Raw genomic sequence first — 14,117 nt, 5'->3', positions numbered from 1 at the left:
CAAAGTAGTGTTGCTACTAAATTCGTTTTATCTACTTCGAACATTACATCTATTGAAGTACTTATCTATTGTAAAATACTTCAATTTTTCGGTCAAATGTGCAGACTTCCGTGTCAATATTTATCGAAGATCATCTTTAACTGTAGACTAATACGCTACATCAACTTTGATAGACAAACTGTAGGTTTTATACCTGACATTTATCGCTTGTGCCAAAAATACCTTTTAGTCGATTATATAACGCAATATATAAATACTGGGCAATTTCCATCCAAATATGAATGAAAAAAAAACTATTCATAAAAGCGTTTTACTCCCAGCTAGACAAACTCATTTTGAACGAACCGTGAACGAAAATCGAGCAATGCAAAATATGATATCTTTTAATAATTGTTCGCCACTATGGTTTATTGCAAGAAATAAACCCAAACTGCGATCAATCTGTAAGCAGATTCTAAGTGATTTGGGTTTATTTGTGTCACGCTCATATTTACAAATTTGTAAATGCTGTAATTTAAGGACAGACAATATTATTGTTCATCTCTTACTTTATTGTCATGCGAAAGAAGAGTACCGTAATTCCCGCTGGGATACAATTTACGAACAGTGTGGGATCGACATTTTAAGTCGATAATGACAATGACATGTACTGATCAATGTGTGCATCTATTTTCACTTAGTACCGATATTTATGATGAAAGTTTTGTCAACTATCAACTGTCACAGTTACAATAGTCAGACTCTTGCGGAGGGTGTAACTTTAGATTACTAAATAGCTTCAAAAACGGTTTCCACTATAAACTGTCTTAATTTTCGTTTTGTTTAAGGCAACCTTAGTGTTTACTATGCTTGGCTATTACTAATCTGGACAAATATGCTTTACTTGTATTTTACACAGAAAGCCACATGTAGATGTAATACTTCTTGAATAGATAACTCTGAATAATTATCGTTTATATATTTTACCAATTTAGACTACATCTGACTATCTATACATAGTTGTATGTGCATGGAAGATGTTGGCTTTGTAAATGATTACTGGAAATGTTTAATGTTCGTAATGTCCATCTATATTATATCACATTGTTCTTTTGATGTTTGTGTATATCATATCATCGATGTGTGTATATATTTTTGTTACATCTGTATATATGTTAATCTCTTCACTTATGGAGGAATAAAAAATATCCATCCATCCATCCATCCATCCATCCACCCACCCACCCATCCATCCATCCATCCATCCATCCATCCATCCATCCATCCATCTATCTATCTATCTATCTATCTATCTATTTATCTGTTAATAACGGTAATATCAACACTTATCATAAACTGATAAAGAATAAGAATCACAGTAGAAGTATCAAATCGACTTCGACTGGTAATCCCTTTTGTAGAATAATCATTCAAATAGTCATTCTGATTCTTGTTTCACATATACTGGAGATATAGCCGATGCCTTTATTCGAGCATTCATGTAAATATGGTATAATTGAGAGCTTTCAACTACTTACATGTCAGCGTTCGTCCTTAAATAAGAAATATATTCACATTCAATGAAACGAATATAAATTGTCTTTACTAAACCATGTATCTTTTTAAAAGTTTATAAGTACACTTTAATTGACTTATGATGGCGCTGTTATCTATAATCTTGTCCGTCATTTATGAGAAAGGTCAATATTGTATACGTATATTTTAAACTAGAAACATCAAGATGATATGAGACAAATCCAATCTGAGGCAGAACAAACAAAAAAGGTAAGAACTTATCTTTTCCAACGTTTCTGCTATTCGCTAGTGTAGTTCATCTGATTTTCGAAGAAATATATATCGTAATGATAACCTCCGTATCATTGTCGACATTAAGCAAACGACTAACTATAGCTATTCCTTAAAAGCTCTGGTTATTTTTACATGGTATCAGAACAAATGGCCACCTTTCTGGGTATGCACTTTACCCTGACTTCAAAGGGATTGACGTTTGCCTACTTTTGATTTACGAATAAAAGTGACAAAATGCAAAAATATTTTGTTAAAATTGGTTTTGACACTTTTATCACAAACTGATAATAAATAAAACAAAGGAAAACACAGGAACAAGTCCTGTTGTCGAATATTTCTTAAAAGGAATTTTGAATGGTTATTCTTTAAATTCAATTATCATTCAAACATTCATGCAAAGTCTACTTCAACATTACCCGTATTGGGTTTATTGTTAGTGTCCATATTCCAGCTATAATATAAAACATGAAAATAACCGTTTTTGTATACTTTTGGGATAATTTTCTTCCTAAATTATGTCATATATTTACATCGTTTCAACGTAATTTGTCTTTGCTTAAATGTAGCTACATATATTTTATCACTGGTGTTTCACTTCATTTCTGTTCTGTCCTTTATAAGAAAGTTCAAAATATGCACTGTTATCTAAATGCCAGAAATATGAAGATGTTATCGGCCGAATGGAACCTGAACTATTAGAGCTCGATCGCCAGATGGAATCATTGAGAAAACTGAACGACACAGATGAAAAACAGCAGGTAGAAAATGTAATATAAATATATATATATAACTTTCTTCCTTAATTATGTCATCAATTTACATCGTTTCAACCTTATTGTCTTTATTTTAATGTAGCTATATGTATTTTATCACTGTTATTTTACGTCATTTTGAATTGCTCTGTGATCTGTTCTTTATAAGAAAGTTCAAAATGTACACTGATTTTTAAATGCCAGAAATATGAAAATATTATCGGCCGAATGGAAGCTGAACTATTAAAACTCCATCGGCAGATCGAATCATTCAGAAAACTTAACGAGACAGATAAACAACAGCAGGTATGAAATTAAATAAATTAGTTATGTATTTAAGTGAGTTTGTGATTACTCTTTATTATTACTTTTAACGAACAAAAGCAGTGTTCGTAACAACTTGTATTATGGACTACCAAGGCGCACACAATGCAAAACGGCATGATTTACAGGACATTGAACTTGTCTGCAGCAAAACAGATCTGTAGAATAATATTGTTAGACGACATGAAGGGAGATGTTGATAAAAAATGCAAGATAATGTGTTTGTTTATTACAGGAACTAAATGAGGGGAAAAGGTAACTATTTTAATCAAAATAATTCATTTTATTTACGCGTGTTACATATATTATGAGGAATATGTAGATAAATATAGTCATATCTAAAATTAAAATACAAACGCCGCATAATGTTTGAGTATTTGATTGCGTTTCATCACTTGACGCCATTTGAAAGCGAAATGTTTAAGTCAAAATTGGTCGAATATTGGCAAGTTCTGTTCACATGGGAATCAATGAATGATTTAGAATGAAATTTGAACTTCTAAACACATTTTAGATAGCCAAAATTTTAAGCTATAAAAGAAAACTAAACATGGTATCGGACAACAAGGTTGAATGTGCAGACCAATCTGGATGATTAAATCCCACTTTAAACTCTATATCTGATCGATCAAAACCAATGAGCGTCAAAAGAAATCCTAAAATGTCAACAAATTAAATAGTACAAAAACCTCAAAAGATGGTAGCACAGAATGTTTCACATCCATGTGATACTAAATAAAACAAACATACGTATAATTATATAATAAAACATATTCAATTATACGCTTGTAAACAACACAAAGTAATTGAAATAGCCAGTACCATATTGCAACATAGAGCCATTGTTTAAACATGTTCCCCTGTGATTTAAGGGCAATTGAAATTTAACTTGTTCAACTTGTTTTAACTGGAAGTATAATACAACAATCTTTATTTACATTGCCTGCCATGTTCAGACGCGGACGGGTTTTAATAATTTGTCAGCTAGACCATAGCAAACGGAAATCAACAGTTATGGAATACTACATTCATATTATTTCCTTTCGAAAGATATGTTTGTCTTAAATGATTATCAAAACTTTTAATCTTTCAAAATGTATTCGATATACTTATGCAGTCAATTGTATAGTTTCAATAAGTTGTGCACCTGTTATATTAGGGTGAGCTTGCTCCTATAAATGATTTTATTGGATAATGTTAATTTGAATGTTTCGTCCAATTTTAAGCAAATATTTTTTTTTATAATTGACTGCAACCAATTGTTTAAAACTTGTAAATTATTTGGTTTTGTTACAGAAAAAAAACCTTGTAATAGACTGTTGACAAATAAGATTACTTGCAAGAGGAAATCAACCAAAAGATAACCTAGGATACATTGTAGAAATGATCCAGGTTGAAATGTTTATGTGAAAAACTACAGAAACAAGCTCAGATGCCAAAAAATAAATAAACGTAAACCCCCTTTAGAGGCACAGGGTTAGCACCAAAGACATAGAACACAAAAACAAAAAATAACAAACAAGAAACATGGAACAACAGCACAAAACTCCACAAACAACACAGTGCATATATTCTACAAAAAACTAAGTATGCTTATCAAGGATTGTTAGGTACCGCCTTGGAACGGTCAGAAAAATGTAAATTCATTGGGGGTTTAAACCAGTTAACGTGCACTAACCTTACTCTTATCCCAAAGACCATGAATAAAGAAAAAAAACGTGAATAAAGAAAGAAAAACGTAAAAGGTAAATCTAATCAAAGTATGCATTAACTTGAGGAAACTTAAAAATAAAACATTTAATAATAAACTTATGGTTAAATGCACAAATTGAATGCATACTGTCTTTCTTTTAGTTCAAAAACAAGTCGCATTCCTGCAACAATACAAGATTTGTAAGTTTGTTTTAAGTTGTTTTCTATTAAAACAGAACTTATAAGGATTTGTGTTTAGATTTTTTTAAACAAAAGCCAATTTATATGATATCAATAAATCGGATAAAGCTTTCCTTTAAATATATTAGTTAAGCATTGATTAAATTACATTATGGCAAATAATCTCTTTTTTCAGTGAGTCCTACGGTAAAATCCAGAAAGGTTAGTTTGAGTTCGTTTATAGGTAATAAATATATATTTTGTATTTCCTATTTATGCTTCAATGTTTGATTGTAGTATTTATAAGAAAAATGTAAATTAAAACCGTTAAACTTTGGAACTGATTGTGAAACCCTTCACATGTGGAATTTTCAACACCTATAATTTCTGAAAACACTATATAAACTTTACTTTTTTACTTTTTCTGTTACTTGGTTATTGGAGCCTAAAGAAAAAAGTAAAAAAAAATACAAACACATATACCCTGATTTTGAAGTGAAAGAGTAGTTTCATACTTTTGAATATTTTGTTAAAAATATTTGTTAAATGTTATGTACCGTTTTATGTGAATATCCATCTCTTAAACTATTAAGTAAAGAAATGGCAAAACTTGCATCCACTGATACGGAGTGCGATTCTTTTGGTTCGCTGTTTTTATAAAATTAACAAAATAATATATCTATTTCACCTGTGTGGTGCTGATCAATCACAAAGCAATGCCATTATCCGCAATTTATGTTTTGCGAAAATGTCGTAATCAGAAATTGTAAAACAAAAGAAATATCCGTATTTTTTACTCTGTGTATTCTGTTTAAATATTTTTTCACGAATGTAAAAGTTAGTATTTCGTTTTTTTGCTAAAGATTTCATTGGGAAAGACCATTCAATATTCAAACCAAACTTTATCATGCAAAAATATAAAACAAATAAAATGATTACTTGTCGTCATTTTGTTCCAAGTTTAATTGTATTCAAACAATTATTTAAAATTATATAATTTCTTGTTAATTGATAAAGAGCAATACTATAATCTTCTTTTTCCAAACATACCTTATCGATGTTTAAATATATCGAATTTAATGCTTAAAACCCTGTATTGACTAGAATGTTGCCACTCCAATGCAAAACAATTTTCAGTTTTGCCCTTTCCAGCCTTTAATTGCAAATGAATGTTCAACTTTGGATTTCCAGATTTCTCCAAGTGCCCAATGAATCAATCAAACGTCACATTATTGTTTGTGATGATGGCCATGTCTATCAATGCCTAATAAAGCCATGGATATACTTTAAACAACTTCAATGGCATACATATTATGCATATTATAACTTTTCCATGCAAATAGCTATCAATAAAGCCCATTGTAAATAAACCCAAACTCTAGCGGTGCCCTACTCACACAACTTGTGAAACAAAACAACAATCTCTTAAGCGATTGTGTTCCAGACACAAACAACAAGAGTGTTTTCTTTTCATGTTTTTCGATCAAATATGGATTTTTTTTGATTTTTTTAAATAACAACAATCAAACCATCGATTTATTTCAAAAAGTAGTTCTGACAGTTGATACTATTTTTCAATAGTTTTCAATGCAATTGACACTGCTGTGCTTTTGTTGATTACACATAATGAATTACACACTAAATGAAATTGACCATTAGTAATTACTTTGAGATATAACTGAAAAAGTCCAACCTAACTAGACGTTGTCGTTTCTTCTTTTTGCGCGCCGAATTCTTCTGTCGTTTTATTTCAGTTTGTATATTAAGTTAAAAAATGTTTTATTGTGTTTCTTTCATAATACTTGAAGCATCATAATGTTTTGTTTTATATGCATTGGATAACCTGAATGAAAACATAGTAGATGTAGACCAGTGTGTGAACGCTCAACCGAAAGCAGTATGACCTGTTCGACATCATCGGTGTCGTTTCCTTTGGAATATTTGCTGACTAGTTAAATATTGCACACCATGTTGTTAACGTCCCTTTTAACATGTTTTTAAGTTTCGTTTTAAAAATACTTATCTAAACATTTCCATCGTATGTCTTCGAGAAAATGTGTTTTTGAGTCTTATAACCTTGCTCTTATTTTAGTCCAACTAGCCTGGATATGCAATTTTGAAGCCCAAGACGATATAGCCAAGGCATTGCAGAATGGTGAAAGCAATATTGCAGGTAAGGCATATTGTATATAACGAATTGTTGATACAGACACAACATATTTTTCATGAGTTATGATTATTCGCTGCACAACTGTAAATCCAAACATTATTTTAAAAACAAAAATATTCCGTCGTGGTAAACCAGAGGAATAACTAGTGTCTGAATGGTTTGAATGATTTGCAATATTGATGGTTTTTCTCATTTCACTAGTTAGACCTTCTTGTAAATGGTAAGCAGTATTCTTCTATTTCTTTAACGTCAGTACTTAAGCACGACCCCGTTTTTGTTAAGAAGACCTTAAAACAAGAAAGGAATACAAAAGAGGACGGTATAACACCAACAGAAATAATTTAGAGAAAACGTGTATACTTTTTCAGTTTTTTACTCTTTATGTTTACCATTAAAATATATATTTTCCTATTAATGTGTGAAAAATTCTTTAGTAGAAAATAATAATGTTTGACTTTTAAACTAAAGAGCTCGTTTCCTATATTATTTTATTTTGTTTGACTAATTTTACATATAATAACTTGATTTCTTAATTAGTTTAATGACCGATGAAAACCTGTATTGTATTCCGTTCGTTTCTGTGAATTTCACAGGAAGTCAATGTGACAGCCTAACGGCAGAATAGTAACAAACTCCATTTAAAATGAACTCAAGGTTTAAGCCATTTGCTATGCAGCTCGTCAACATGACACCATGTGTTTGTAAAAGAGTCTCAACAAATTGTTTTCCATTTACTGTTCATTCATTCTGAGTTAGGTTTCAATTCTATAGATAAGAATCATTTTAGGTATAAGCTAAAAAATACTTAAATGAATTATAAGCGAATGTTTAGTTTTTCAAAGTACAGCAGACTGTAATCCACAACGTAACATATTCAATATTTTCCCAATAAAATTATCAATTACAAAAAAAATAAAAAAATAAAAAAAAAAAAAAATATTTACAGTCTAAGCGTAGATCTAGCTTCGATGGGATGATGATAATGTATTGTAACTTCTATTCATGTGTATGCAAAATAATTTTAAGTAAAATAAAAGTATGTATTTAACCTGTGGGTCTAGGCTTATCACTTGAATTTAAAAACTATGCATAAAAAACATACATTTATTTAAATTACAACATTCGTATTTTTACGCAGGTGAAATTATAACTGGATTTATCAGCTAAACTTAACACATGTTTCTACTGTTTCTTTATCGACAACGTGTTTTCCTTCTAGACTTACTCGACGGAACAGAGTTGAACATCCAGAAAGGTGACTTTAAACAATACATGAGAACTGGTACTAATACATGCGAACAGTTGATACAAAAGAAACTAAAGAACAAGAACAACACCGACTGTTTTATTTGGATAATATCATCGTACAGTACAAACGAAAACATCTGTTACAAAAACATGGAGGAAAGTATTAGCAAATTGGCAATTCTTGATAATGAAAACTTCAGCGAAAAAATGCGAAACAAGCCAAAGATATTGGTATTCGATTTATATGAAAAGCCTGTTACGAAATCGGTACGTATGTATGTGCAACGCATAACGCTAGACATGGTATTTAATAAAACATTAGTGAACGCTGTTTTATAGAAAACAACAGGTCTTCAAAACAATACTTAATGTTTTCATTGCAACGACCGACCAGAACAAGTCAACGCGACCAAAAATGTTAAAGTGCTTAAATTGTTTGAAACGGTTTAAGCACTTAAACATAAAAAAGAATTATTTTAAATTCAATCAAGTTTAACCTGGACGAATATCTACAGCATACACATGAAATATAAAAACGAGTCTGCAACAAAATGGTATCAAGACTCATGCTGAGTATAAGTCCTCTTTGATAATGTTTTATTTTTTATTTGTGTGAACACAGGCTACGACAGATTCATATCAAACGATCAAAATACACAGGGACTGGCTTATAGTCATTGCGAGGAATCGAGAGGATGGGTCATTCATAAAAACACTGAAAAGAGAGATCACAGCCAAATATAACAAGTTAGTGATTGTTTTAATTCATAACACTTAGGTTTTATATAGCTTCTGTCGCGAACAAAGCGAACTATAAGATAATTAATAAAATATGATGTTTTAAAATGTTTAACTATTTGGAATAATCAACATCATGTTAATTATGCTTATGAATATATTATTCATATGAATAAATTACCATTATTTTGATTATGTAAAAGAATACTATAATACAATTGCACCGTTTAAGATATCATTCAATTCATTTGCTCCGTTAAGGTTTTGCAAACGTCTATTGCTCCGATAGAGCTCTGACGGCTCGGTTAAAATCGTAATAAGATCTGATAGATGGCTTGAAGAAAGGTGGTGTTACATTTAAATAGTCCCTGTTTCCTTCGTCTCGATGTCAACGTTTCCATCCCAAATTAGAAAAAAAGGTTTTGAATATTACATAGCTTCACTGCCTAGCGTATTATCCTGACTGCCTAATTTAAAGCTTCAAGACTATAATCCAATTCCTTTGGACAGTTGTCCCAAACAACGTCCAGTCACTCAAGTAGGAGCCGAATGAAGGATATACACATTCTTTCGAGACTTAACATACCGATCGTTTGTATTGAATAGGAGAGGAAGGAAATAGGGCAGATGATGTTAAAGAGCTGCAGTTGCTGGAGAGTCAACATAAATGTACAAACTAGTATCGTCAGCGAAGAGACGTATCTAAGACTGAATTTCAAGTGGATACTGGCACTTACGATTTCTTTTATTTTGTTGAATAATTGATAATTATTTGGACAATTGTGAGGTTATGTGCAGATATTCTAGTATTAAATCCCGCGTGGAATCGTGTTTCACAGTGTGTGTATACCACTTGATAAATTGCGTCATAAATGCAATATCGGTAGGCGATATTTTTCTTCGAATGATGACTTCAAACAAAGATAACTTCACTATTTCTTCACTATTTAAAATGCAACAGCACAGTCTACGCTAACGGGGCCCAACATTCGGTCTTTTATCAGAGTTTGATTGAGAGTTTAGTTTCTTAAAACTATCGACAAAGCTTTTCACGATGCCACCTTCTGACGGAGCACTATCAAAATATATTTTTGGAAACGGGTTTAACGAAATGTTCGATGAAACTTATCATCTTATCAAACTTCGGTAATCAAACAAAGGCGAAAAGTTATCTTTGATTAAAGAAGTCTTTGTTTTAAGCAAAATGTTGCCTTCCGACGTAACATATATGACGCAATTTATCATGTGGTATACACAAACTGTTTCAGTGAGCTCTAATTTCGTTGTCCGCTCCAAGGCGATGTTTGTGGTGTTTGTTTATGTCTGTATCGTTTGAATCCTAAGATTGTGCCTATATTTAAATTATTGACTATTTGGACTGTTCCTTTTTGTTGTAGTATTCATGTATATATATATATATATATATATATATATATATATATATATATATATATATATATATATATATATATATATATACTTCATATATTTTATATACACCTTAAGCCTTAAGCATGTCTTTTATTGTCTTCAGACTCGATTTTGTTTCAATACTGGAATGCGTCAAGCGTTCCGGAGTGGACATGAAAATACTTCATCGGATGCCACGAAAGCTCTTTTTGGGCGGTATGTACATACCTTTACTTCATTAAATGAATTAAGAAATATCAAGCATTGGACAATTGTCACATAATAACAATGCTAGAAATAATTATAATGTCAGTGGTACGAAATGTTTCAGTTTATTTTTTTAATAACATACTCGGTTATTTATGTATATAAAGGAACATAAATTACTTGACAAATTTCCTTAATTTAAGTTAATTGTTCACGTTCTTCAAAATTTCGCAGTCTCCGTCTAAACTCTTTTTTAAGTCGTCTGCTTCAATATTCATGCGAAAAGCTACAAAAAAACAAGCTCAGTAGCAAATTTTTTAATATTAACCCGGTTTAATGGCAAAACTGTTTCAGATTTTCATTTTTATAGTAGTATTAGAAGAAAGTCTTCAAATCAAATAATTATTTAAACCGAGTTCAAAAGTAATTGCATTTCGAAGTTTAAGGCTTTTGCTACATTCATTGATAACATTATGCGACCAAAGTCAGTATTATGGTCATAATCAATTCCCGAAATTCATTGTATTGATCAGCTATTTATCACGCATAAGGTACATAGTTCCTCGTAGACCTGATTGAGACCAATATAGAATACAACCATCGTACACCAACCAAATCGTTACTATGTTAAGTTGAATAGCGGGTGAGGATATTCTTTTGAAGACAATTATCTTAAATGTTATAATATTGAATCAGTTATAGTATGTAGCTTCTTGTTCCTGCTATTTATTATATGCCTTTCCATTTCCGTTGCCATATCCAATAGTGAAAATGATCTCGATCTTCAATCATTATTCTCAAAACCATGCCAGTGATTTATGTCGTCATTTTCGGATTGGTAATTCTTGTGAAAGATATATGAAGTAACTGTAAGTTGAACTACAAACAGTTCTCTAAAACATGAAATAACATCAAAAGCGGCATTGTCGATTACGGCGCTTTTCTGACGACATATATAATGATTGGTCCATTGTTAAATTATACATCCGTCAAAACTCCTTCGCGGTATAATTGCACTGAATTCGAATAGAAACTAAAACCCTGAAACTAGGCATCAGAAGGGAACTATATACCGAGTAAGGAGCATGTATGTTTATAAACCTTTAAACGTGCAACTGTAAATTTTGCATGTGTGTTTTTCAGATGTGAAACTGAAGCTGGAGACAGAACTGATGTAAGACTTTTTTTTAAAAAAAGGCCTTGCAGGCCATGTTTTTTTACATAGAATAGTGTTTTATCGAACATATTTCATTGGATAAAAACAAAAAACACAAAAGTATTAGAAAACAAAAACTTTTTTGGAATTGATTTAAATGGTCAAGATCAAGGATTATGTTATTATAAAAGTAATAAGGTTCCGCTCAATAAGAGTTTAGAAGATAGGCGCATTGCGATGTAGTAAGGCATGTCGCAAAGCCATTTAATGACGTATCTTAAGCATTTCAATTTTGTCGGATCAAGTCAAAGTTTCTTCTTCCCATTAAAGCTGAGTTTGACCTGATATTTAATATTGAAACGTTGCATGTAGCAAGCTCGTATAATTCTGAATTTAAGATTTGAGGGTTTAGGTTGCTCTTACAGTAAAACAAAATCGGTAACTGCTTAAAAATAGACATGATTAATGTGCAATGGTGAACTTGGGCATTACTAATTAAAGAAGAGCACTCTTTAAGTAACAACTACTGTTTTTACCCAATTATAAGAATAAGTCAAGAAAACGATAACAAATTCAAAAAAACCCCATCAGTTTGGTCTTTTTCAAATTGTATTCGACACCTATACTTAAACAACAATGTTGAGTACATGACATGCAGTTAATCCTTAAATTATGCCAAAATATTCGGCAAAACTATTCAAACATCTGCTTATACTTTATGCTTTTTATAGTATGAAAATCGAATTAAAATATAATTTTTAAAGATATGCATAATGATCACGTTTACTATCGCTGGTGAAATATGCTTTATATATGCTATAACATAGAGTGGCAAATACTAGGTTTAAATTAAAGTATTCAGGATATGTAATATCATATCGAAGTACACAATGGTCTTTTCACCCCATATTTGGAAAAGGCATTTAAATGTATCTGCCAAACAGAGTTGACTGATGAATGAAAACATGTTTAAATGGCTCAGATATGTTGCAAATATTGCAGCTTGGTGTGTCGATCATACGCCACTTATGCTTTCTAACATTGGACGAAAAATGTTGATTAACACTTTATTTTTGAATTGTATTATTCTGTGGTCTGAACAGTTTTTTAAAATATAATCCAAGCTAATTGTTTATCAAAGTCATGTTTCCAAAAGCGATGGGCATGTGGTTTAATAACCTTGTCTTCCATCAAACATGATATATATCCTTGTTTGTCAGCTGTAGAATCGAATTATTATTGATAGTAATATTTTTTATTCATTGACACTCTTGATTTTTGTTTTGTATTTCTCTAGAGGTTATTCGTAACCAAGTTTTGGGGAAAGCATGTTTTTTCCATGTTTCTTGTATATGATATTTTGTTTTTGTTGTGTTCTATGTCTTTGGCGTTAACCAGTACCACTAAACTGGGTTTATGTTTAAACGATTTGCTACTGAGCTTGTTTCTCTAGTTATATATTTTCCTTACACATTTTATCATCTTTATTTAATATATCATTGGTATAAAACATGTCAGAATTAGACCATTTTAAAACAATGTGTGATTTATTATGAAATTTAATAAATGTGTTGTCCCAAAGAACATGGTTCCTGATATCATCAAAATTCTTTGGAGAGTCAGGATTAACATTTTTAGCCTTATCCAAAAAGTGATTAAATCTCGAAAAAAGGCAGATTGGGGTCTATTATTTCATTTTTGTTATCTCATAAAAAGCTTAATATGATTTTGTTAAATAATTTTATAACATTATTTATTCAAAAAGCTACAGAAACGAGCTCAGTAGCAAAAGATAAACAGAAACCAATGCATGACGAACGACCAATGCATAGAAGGCACACGTGAATTTTGAAATAAGTAGCGTTTATGTAACTTGTATTTTTCCATGAAACGTTATTTTTTTTGACCAACTTTGTACAATCTCTTTGCATTTTTCTACTTTATTATCCAAATGTAAAGATGCAAACTCTTTTTGGTTGAGACCAGAACAAATCCCAAGTGTTTTTATCGTTTTTTTTTACTATTTTATGTTTCAAGGTTAAAAAGAATATTCCTTAGCTTTCCCTGTCCACATACCTTACATTTTAGTTTATTTAACCTTAGTCAAGACATATTACCATATTCTTCAACTGTTTAAATGCATTTTAATATCATGTGTAGAGTTTTCAAAGAGAGCTGAGTCATCTGCTAACTGTGATACATTGAGTGGAACTGTTATATTGTCTACTGTGACCTAAATACCTTAACTACAATGCTACTAAATCTGATTTTATTGGCCATTATTTCTTGAGCTAGAACAAAAGTGAATAAGAAATTGGACATCCCTGACGTATACCTCTTTCAGGGAATTCCGGATTTGATTTCCAGAATAAAATCTTATCTACCGCAATACAAAAAAATGGTCAATATGACATAAAATTTCAGCTATCAATCGTACTCTGGACCAATGAAC

General features: G+C 31.0%; 1 protein-coding gene across 1 annotated transcript in view; it reads left to right on the top strand.

Moving 5' to 3' along the window:
* The window catches only part of LOC128235256 (uncharacterized), a 45,458-nt gene that overhangs the window by 18,110 nt on the left and 13,231 nt on the right, over positions 1-14,117 (top strand). The window contains exons 6-16 of the mRNA XM_052950054.1: positions 1,711-1,764; positions 2,445-2,546; positions 2,745-2,846; positions 3,100-3,119; positions 4,719-4,757; positions 4,933-4,958; positions 6,829-6,909; positions 8,126-8,421; positions 8,777-8,901; positions 10,427-10,518; positions 11,653-11,683. Of these exons, the coding sequence (XP_052806014.1) occupies positions 1,711-1,764; positions 2,445-2,546; positions 2,745-2,846; positions 3,100-3,119; positions 4,719-4,757; positions 4,933-4,958; positions 6,829-6,909; positions 8,126-8,421; positions 8,777-8,901; positions 10,427-10,518; positions 11,653-11,683 (968 nt within the window). The remainder of the gene's footprint in view (positions 1-1,710; positions 1,765-2,444; positions 2,547-2,744; positions 2,847-3,099; positions 3,120-4,718; positions 4,758-4,932; positions 4,959-6,828; positions 6,910-8,125; positions 8,422-8,776; positions 8,902-10,426; positions 10,519-11,652; positions 11,684-14,117) is intronic.

The sequence above is a fragment of the Mya arenaria genome, chromosome 5 (assembly GCF_026914265.1).
Source record: "Mya arenaria isolate MELC-2E11 chromosome 5, ASM2691426v1".
NCBI classification, from domain to species: Eukaryota; Metazoa; Mollusca; class Bivalvia; order Myida; family Myidae; genus Mya; species Mya arenaria.
Note: the sequence above shows the minus strand (reverse complement) of the source record. Positions and strands in the feature narration are given on the sequence as shown.